Source organism: Eriocheir sinensis, chromosome 54, assembly GCF_024679095.1.
Source record: "Eriocheir sinensis breed Jianghai 21 chromosome 54, ASM2467909v1, whole genome shotgun sequence".
In the NCBI taxonomy this organism is placed as follows: Eukaryota; Metazoa; Arthropoda; class Malacostraca; order Decapoda; family Varunidae; genus Eriocheir; species Eriocheir sinensis.
The window spans coordinates 4,108,023-4,117,131 of NC_066562.1; the positions used below are offsets into that span (position 1 = coordinate 4,108,023).

A 9,109-nucleotide genomic window follows, 5' to 3' on the forward strand; every position below is an offset into this window, starting at 1 on the left:
TCTTTCTTTTCCATTGTCTTCCTCCTCTTCCTCTTTCTTTTCCATTGTCTTCCTCCTCTTCCTCTTTCTTTTCCATTGTCTTCCTCCTCTTCCTCTTTCTTTTCCATTGTCTTCCTCCTCTTCCTCTTTCTTTTCCATTGTCTTCCTCCTCTTCCTCTTTCTTTTCCATTGTCTTCCTCCTCTTACTCTTTCTTTTCCATTGTCTTCCTCCTCTTACTCTTTCTTTTCCATTGTCTTCCTCCTCTTACTTTTTCTTTTCCATTGTCTTCCTCCTCTTACTCTTTCTTTTCCATTGTCTTCCTCCTCTTACTCTTTCTTTTCCATTGTCTTCCTCCTCTTACTCTTTCTTTTCCATTGTCTTCCTCCTCTTACTCTTTCTTTTCCATTGTCTTCCTCCTCTTCCTCTTTCTTTTCCATTGTCTTCCTCCTCTTACTCTTTCTTTTCCATTGTCTTCCTCCTCTTCCTCTTTCTTTTCCATTGTCTTCCTCCTCTTCCTCTCTCTTTTCCATTGTCTTCCTCCTCTTACTCTTTCTTTTCCATTGTCTTCCTCCTCTTACCCTTTCTTTTCCATTGTCTTCCTCCTCTTACTTCCATTTTCTTCCTCTTTTCTCTTTTACTCTTTCCTCTTCTTCTCCATCCTGCTCCTCTCCAAAGCCTTCTTCTTCTTTCCCCCATCACACACACACACACACACACACACACACACACACACACACACACACACACACAGACACACACACACACACACACACACACACACACACACACACACACACACACACACACACACACACAAACACACACACACACACACACGCACACACACACACACACACACACAGACACACACACACACACACACACACACACACACACACACACACACACACACACTCACGCCACACCAGCAGCGGGGCGGAGCGGGTGTGCTCGTTCTCAAAGGTGCTGACGGTGCAGGTGTAGCGGCCGGAGAGGGCGGGGAGCGGGCGTGGGATGTAGAGGGCGCGGTGGGCGTCCCAGGGGTGCGGGGAGGCGCGGTAGGAGGGGTCCACGCGCCCCGCCAGCACCCCCATGGCCTGAGGGCGCCCTGGGGGGATCCACTGGTACACAGGTAGATTGTCGATGTACCTGTGGAAAGGGGGAGTGTACAGGTGTGTGTTTACCTGTGTGTTCCAAAGTATACCTGTGTTTTTGGTCACCTGAGTCGCTTGTAATGTTTTAATAATAATAATAATAATAATAATAATAATAATAATAATAATAATAATAATAATAATAATAACCCCTATCTCCCTTCCCTTCCTTTCCCTCCTCCCCATTCTCCTTGTCTCCCTCCTTCCCTCCGTATCTCCTTCTTCTTCCCTTCCCCCATCTTTTCCCCTCCCTATCACCCTCCTTCACATTTTATCTCCCCTTTTCCCTTCCCTCCCCCTCTTTCCTCCCTCCCCCTGCCCCTTCCATATTTCCCTCCCCCCTCCCCCTCCCTATCACCCTCCTTCACATTTTATCTCCCCTTTTCCCTTCCCTCCCCCTTTTTCCTCCCTCCCCCTGCCCCTTCCATATTTCCCTTCCTCCCCCCCTCACCATTTAATGACCAGGCCGTCCGTGGTCCAGTTGGCGGCGTCCCCTGTGGCCGCCTCTCCCTGCCCCGCCCCCAGCACGTACACGCAGTCCAGCAGGGCGGGGCCAGACTCTGCCTTCACCGCGGGGGGCACTGACAGCCGCAGGATCCTCACACCTGCCGCGGGGCCTGCACCTGGGGGGGAAGGGGAAGAAGGTTAGGAAGGGAGAAGACAGGTTGGAGGGAAGGTGGGGAGGAAAGGGAGGGGAGGAAGGTAGAGGAAAGGGGAGGAGAGGAGGGTGAGGGAAAGGGGAGAGGGGAGGAAGAGAGGGTAAAGGTGGGAGGTGGAAGATAAAGGAGGTGGAGGAGAGATGAGGGAGGTGGAGGAAAGGGGCAAGGGAGGAAGGTAAGGGAGGGGGAGGGGAGGTGAAGGAAAGGTGAGGGAGGTGGAGGAAAGGGGAGAGGGGTGGAGGGGACGGTAAAGGTGGGAGGTGGAAGATGAAGGAGGTGGAGGAGAGATGAGGGAGGTGGAGGAAAGGGGTGAGGGAGGGGAAGAGGAGGGGAGGGAGGTACAAGATAGGTGGGAGAAAAAAGTGGAAAAGTGAGGGGAAAGGTAGAGGAGGTGAGGGAAGCGGAGGTGGAGGTGGAGGAAAGGTGGAGGAGGAAAGTGGGAAGGGGAGAGAAAAGGTGAGGAAGGTGAAGGAAAGATGGGGAGGAAAGTGAGGGAGGAGAGAGAAAAGGAAGAAGAGGGAAGGGAGGGAGGGAGGAAGAAGGGTATAGAGTGGATGAAAGGAAGGAGGGAGGGATTGGGAGAAGGGGAGGAAGGAGGAAAAATGAGTGAAGGAAAGGGTTAATAGATGGAGGGAGGAAAGGGAGGGAAGTATACAAATGGAAAGGGAGAGGGAGGGAGGGAGGGAGAGAGGAAGGGAGGGAGGGAGGGAAGGTGAGGAAATGTACAAATGGAAAGGGAGGGAGGGAGGGTGATAGGGAGGGAAATAAGAGGCATCAAGGGAGGAAGAAAGGGAAGTAGGGAGACAGGGAGAAAGGGAGAGAAAAAAGGTTGAAAGTGTAGAGAAGGAAGGGAGGGAGGGGAGAGGAAGAGAAAGGGAAGGTATGGAGGTAAGGAAGGGAGGGAGAGGAGGGAGGAAAGGGAAGCAAGGGAGAGAAGGAAGGAGGGGAGGGAGAGAGGGAGATAAAGAAGGGAGGGGAGGGAGAAGATTGACGGAAGAGTTGATTGATTAGGTAGAGATTTAAGGGAGGAAGTGAGAGAAGGGAGAGAAGGGGTAAGGAGAGGGAGGGAGCTTGGAGGGAAGTAAGGGAGGAGGAAGGGAGAGATAAAGTGGATGATATTGCATTTAATTGAAGAATAATTTATTGCTTCTACTACTACTACTACTACTACTACTACTACTACTACTACTACTACTACTACTACTACTACTGTTCCTGTTGTTGAGAGAGAGAGAGAGAGAGAGAGAGAGAGAGAGAGAGAGAGAGAGAGAGAGAGAGAGAGAGAGAGAGAGAGAGAGAGAGAGAGAGAGAGAGAGAGAGAAGGTGATGGAAGAGGAAGGAAAAAGGAAGCAGAGGAGGAGGAGGAGGAGGAGGAGGAAGAGGAGGAAGAGGAAGGAAGACACTTGAACTAATCATTGCCGTTTATTACACAATCACGTCAGAACCGTTGTCCGGTGGAAGAGGAGGAGGAGGAGGAGGAGGAGGAGGAGGAGGAAGGGAAGATTATCCGTTTGTTGTCCACTATACAATGCCAGTGATGGGACACACACATACACACACACACACACACACACACACACACACACCATTACAGAAGTACCAGAAGTGCCAGAAGGAGGAGGAGGAGGAGGAGGAGGAGGAGGAGGAGGAAGACGTGGAAGGATACAGAGAAGGGAGAATATGGAGGAGAAGGAAGATCAGGAGGAGGAGGAGGAGGAAGAGGAGGAGGAAGAAGAGGAGGAGGTCTTCCCAAGGGTACTCTGAGGGTCAGTGAGGAGTTGCTGGGGAGTCGTGGAGTGGCACTGGGGGAGGAGGAGGAGGGAGCTATTGTGTTTGGCCGGAAGAGGGGAAGGGGAAAGGAGGAAGAAGGAAGGAAGACGTGTGTATGGGGAGGAAGAGGAGGAGGAGGAGGAGGAGGAGGAGGAGGAAAGGTGGAAGGGTAGGTGTGAATGGGAGGAAAGAGGGAGAGAAAGTATGATATGGAGAGAAAGCAGAGAGAGAGAGAGAGAGAGAGAGAGAGAGAGAGAGAGAGAGAGAGAGAGAGAGAGAGAGAGAGAGAGAGAGAGAGAGAGAGAGAGAGAGAGAGAGAGAGAGAGAGAGAGAGAGAGAGAGAGAGAGAGAGAGAGAGAGAGAGGTGGGGGAGGGTTATGAATGGGGAGGAAGAGGAAGGAGGAGGAAGGAGACACGAGGGGAGGAAAGGAGAGGAAAGGGGTGTGAGAGAGAGAGAGAGAGAGAGAGAGAGAGAGAGAGAGAGAGAGAGAGAGAGAGAGAGAGAGAGAGAGAGAGAGAGAGAGAGAGAGAGAGAGAGAGAGAGAGAGAGGGACCCAGGATTACGTGTACAACTCCTCTCTCTCTCTCTTCTCTCTCTCTCTCTCTCTGACACACACACACACACACGCACACACACACAAACACACACACCGGATCCGCCTCATTAGGACGGCAACATCTTCTTGGAATAAAGTTTTAAAGAGAGACACATTAATATAAACACACAAACACACGCACACACTCACACAAAAATAAATAAATAATAGTAATAATAATAATAACAAGAACCTTAAACTTCATCTCAAATAATTTATACGCTCGTAGACATATGAAAAGACAAGGAGAATTAGTACATGGATTTACATAGATATTTAGACCACACAGACCCTATGCTTCAGACTATTATAGGTGGTGAAATTATATTAATCAAATGTCACCAAAACTCTGCATTTCTACACTAGTTAATATCAAGTTGAAGGAAGTGGCGGTCGAGCTTGTTTTTAAAGGAGTCAATCGTGTTACACTGGACCACTGGAGGCGGGAGTTTATTCCATTCTCGCACTACAACGTTGGTGAAGAAAAATTTGGTGCAGTCTGAATTTATTTGTTTACATTTAAGTTTTGTGCCATTGTTCCTCGTTCGCAAAGTGTCATCGAGGAGAGAGAGAGAGAGAGAGAGAGAGAGAGAGAGAGAGAGAGAGAGAGAGAGAGAGAGAGAGAGAGAGAGAGAGAGAGAGAGAGAGAGAGAGAGAGAGAGAGAGAGAGAGATGGAGCATAATGTCTACACGGGAGAAGTTATTTGGTTCCTGAGAGAAAAACAAACAAAAAAACAAACTCCTGCAGCAAAAAGATGTAATGGAAAGTTAACAAAGGAGGGCGAGAAGATAATGAATGCCTCCAGGAAATAGTGCGTCTTTAGATACAGGTTATGATAAGGTGACGAGCCCATTTTTATTATTGTTGTTATTATTATTATCATTATTATCATTAGTAGTAGTAGTAGTAGTAGTAATAGTAGTAGCAGTAGTGGTAGTTGTAGTGGTAATGGTAGTAGTAGTAGTAGTAGTAGTAGTAGTAGTAGTAGTAGTAGTAGTAGGAGTAGTAGTAGCAATAGTAGTAGTAGTAGTAGTAGTAGTAGTAGTAGTGGTAGTAGTAGTATTTGCTGATGCTTACTATCACAATATCGAATAACAATGGTATGGTAGATGCTGTTATATATTATTAATGGGGGCAGCAATGGTGTCTTATCAATAATGGACCCAGAATGAAGGTGTTATTACTGTTAATGGGGTGGTGTAAGGGGTCATGAATTCAATGGTCCTGGTAATGGGGGTAATTAATGGGGATATTGGTAGGGATAATAGTAAATGGGTTAATGGGGCAATGGTATTCGTTATGGTGGTAGTAGTGCTTCTAATGGGGCTTCCTGGTTCTAATGGAGGGTAATGGTGCTCGGAATAGTTAAGAGATAATGGTTAATAGAAATAGTTGATAGTTAAGGGCGGCAATGGTGATACTGATAGTGTTTTTTTGGTGTTAATGAAGATAATGGTACTCGTAATGGTAGTAATGGTTTTGATAATTGTGTTGATGGTGATGATGGTGCCTTGTAATGGTGGTAATGGTATTGATAATGGTGTTTTCTGGTGTTGATGGTAATGATGACGCCTTGTAATGATGGTAATGGTATTGATAATGGTGTTTTCTGGTGTTGATGGTGATGATGACGCCTTGTAATGGTGGTAATGGTATTGATAATGGTGTTTTCTGGTGTTGATGGTTATGATGACGCCTTGTAATGATGGTAATAGTATTGATAATGGTGTTTTCTGGTGTTGATGATGGTAATGGTGCCTCGTAATGGTAGTAATGGTATTGATAATGGTGCTTTCTGGTATTAATGAATATAATAGTGATCCGTAATGGTGGCAATGGTGTTTTTCTGGAGGTGATAGTTCTTGGTAATGGTTGGAATGGTGGTGTTAATGGTCTTTTCTGGTGTTAATGGAGGTAATGGTGCTTGAAATTGTTAATAGTCAAGAGGTAATAGCTAATGGCTAATTGTAATAGTCAATGGTTAATAGGTAATCGTAAATAGTTGACAGTTAATGGTTAATAATTATAGTTGGTGGTTAATAGTCAATAGTTTGTGGCTAATAGTAATAGTAAATAATGGTTAATAGTTAATAGTTAGTCAATAGTAAGTTAATAGTTCATTGTTTAAAAGTGATATTCGAGAGTTAATGGTTGTAATGGTGAAGTTAATTACGTGTTCAGTTTTAATGGAGGTTGTGATGTTAGTAATGGTGATAATGGTGTTGAAAATGGTGATAATGGTGTTGAAAATGGTGATAATGGTGTTGAAAATGGTGATAATGGTGTTGAAAATGATGATAATGGTGTTGAAAATGGTGATAATGGTGATGGAAATGGTGATGATGGTTTTGAAAATGGTGATAATGGTGTTGAAAATGGTGATAATGGTGTTGAAAATGGTGATAATGGTGTTGAAAATGGTGATAATGGTGTTGAAAATGGTGATAATGGTGCTGAAAATGGTGATAATGGTGTTGAAAATGGTGATAATGGTGCTGAAAATGGTGATAATGGTGTTGAAAATGGTGATAATGGTGCTGAAAATGGTGATAATGGTGTTGAAAATGGTGATAATGGTGTTGAAAATGGTGATAATGGTGTTGAAAATGGTGATAATGGTGTTGAAAATGGTGATAATGGTGTTGGAAATGGTGATAATGGTGTTGTAAATGGTGATAATGGTGTTGAAAATGGTGATAATGGTGTTGAAAATGGTGATAATGGTGTTGGAAATGGTGATAATGGTGTTGAAAATGGTGATAATGGTGTTGAAAATGGTGATAATGGTGTTGGAAATGGTGATAATGGTGTTGGAAATGGTGATAATGGTGTTGGAAATGGTGATAATGAAAGTTGAAATGGTGATGATGGTGCTGAAAATGGTGATAATGGTGTTAAAAATGGTGATGATGGTGTTGAAAATGGTGATAATGGTGTTGAAAATGGTGATAATGGTGTTGAAAATGGTGATAATGGTGTTGAAAATGGTGATAATGGTGTTGAAAATGGTGATAATGGTGTTGAAAATGGTGATAATGGTGCTGGTGATAATGGTGTTGGAAATGGTGATAATGGTGTTGGAAATGGTGATAATGGTGTTGAAAATGGTGATAATGGTGTTGAAAATGGTGATAATGGTGTTGAAAATGGTGATAATGGTGTTGAAAATGGTGATAATGGTGTTGAAAATGGTGATAATGGTGTTGATGATAGTGATAATGGTGTTGAAAATGGTGATAATGGTGTTAAAATGGTGATAATGGTGTTAAAATGGTGATAATGGTGTTAAAATGGTGATAATGGTGTTGAAAATGGTGATAATGGTGCTGATGATGGTGTTAATGGTGATAATGGAGGTGAGTGGCGCGGGCATGATACGGAAGTCTGTCCATTAACTCCTCTATCCTCGTTTCCCCCAGGTGAGAGAGAGAGAGAGAGAGAGAGAGAGAGAGAGAGAGAGAGAGAGAGAGAGAGAGAGAGAGAGAGAGAGAGTAATGAAATATGTTCCAGGATACTCAAGTTTGGGTCTGATTATGTATGTATGTGTGTGTATGTATGTATGTGTGTATGTATCTATGTGTGTGTGTGTGTGTGTGTGTGTGTGTGTGTGTGTGTGTGTGTGTGTGTGTGTGTGTGTGTGTGTGTGTGTGTGTGTGTGTGTGTGTGTGTGTATTGTGTCTGGGTTAGCTTTAAAGTAAAATAAATATAAAGAAAACAATTCTCTCTCTCTCTCTCTCTCTCTCGAAAGCATATGAGTGCCGTCATTTTTCCTCCGCTGAATATTTTATGCGTTGTTATTGTGAGAGAGAGAGAGAGAGAGAGAGAGAGAGAGAGAGAGAGAGAGAGAGAGATGCGTATTAGCACTCCTAGAGATCAGGTAAGGAATCATGTGTCTCTCTCTCTCTCTCTCTCTCTCTCTCTCCCCTTCTTTTTCTTCTTCGTTTTCTCCTTGTTCTTCTTTTTCTTGTTCTTCTTGTTCTTGTTCTTCTTGTTCTTCATGTTCTTATTTGTTCTTCTTACTCTTGTTCTTTTTCTTCTTCTTCTTGTTCTTCTTTGTCTTGTTTTTGTTCTACTACCCATTCGTCTACTTCTTTTTCTTTATTTTCTTCTTGTATACTTCTACTTTTTCTTCTCATTTAACGTTCTTCTTGTTTCTTTAGTACGTGGGCTTCCTTCCTTCTACCCTTCCTCCGCAGAGCTCTATTCTTTAACGATCTATCCAACACTGATCTATCCCCTTCTGTTTCTTGCATTAAAGGAGGCAGCTCAAAGGCAAAGACACAAAAGGGCCCGCCGTGCTAAAACTCTACGCAGTTTCCCCTTTAGGTTTCAGTTAAAGACATGCCGGCAGTGATTTTGGAACTCAAGGTTAACTTCTGACCTTGCTATATTGTTTTCATGGACATACTCTCGACGCAATCTTCCAAACACCTGTCCACAATTCTTCGATAACACACATCTGTCACCTTCTACGCTAAATATCCGTGGTCTTGAACTCAAAATGTTAACTGTAAACGTCATATCTCCTCTCTTCCTAAATCAGCTTCCTCGACACAATCTTCCAAACACCTATCACCTATTCTTCAACAACACACATCTGTCACGTTCTTCAACACTCAATATCCTCGGTCTTTCTTGAACTCAAAATCTTAACTGGAAACTTCATATCTCCTCTCTTACTAAATCAGTTTCCTCGAGGTTAGGTGGTCTGCATCATCTCAACCAGTTCTTTTCCCCCGCACACAAGCTATCCATATACAAGAGCCTTGGTCCATACTATTAAACGTACCAAGCTCCCTTTATTACTATTTCGCAAGGCCACAGAGAAGCTTGTTCGCATGGACATGCTCGACACAATCTTCCAAACACCTGTCCCTAATTCTTCGATAACACACAGCTGTCACCTTTTACGCTAAATATCCTCGGTCTTGAATTCAAATTCTTAACTG

The 9,109-nt window shown here is 44.1% G+C and overlaps 1 protein-coding gene across 2 annotated transcripts in view; it reads right to left on the bottom strand.

The window, feature by feature from the left end:
* The window catches only part of LOC126983566 (uncharacterized), a 31,001-nt gene that overhangs the window by 7,200 nt on the left and 14,692 nt on the right, over positions 1-9,109 (bottom strand). For both annotated transcript variants that reach the window (XM_050836364.1, XM_050836363.1), the window contains 2 exons: positions 1,586-1,757; positions 900-1,129 (listed from right to left, as the gene is read on the bottom strand). In XM_050836364.1, coding sequence (XP_050692321.1) covers positions 900-1,129; positions 1,586-1,757 — 402 coding nt within the window. The remainder of the gene's footprint in view (positions 1-899; positions 1,130-1,585; positions 1,758-9,109) is intronic.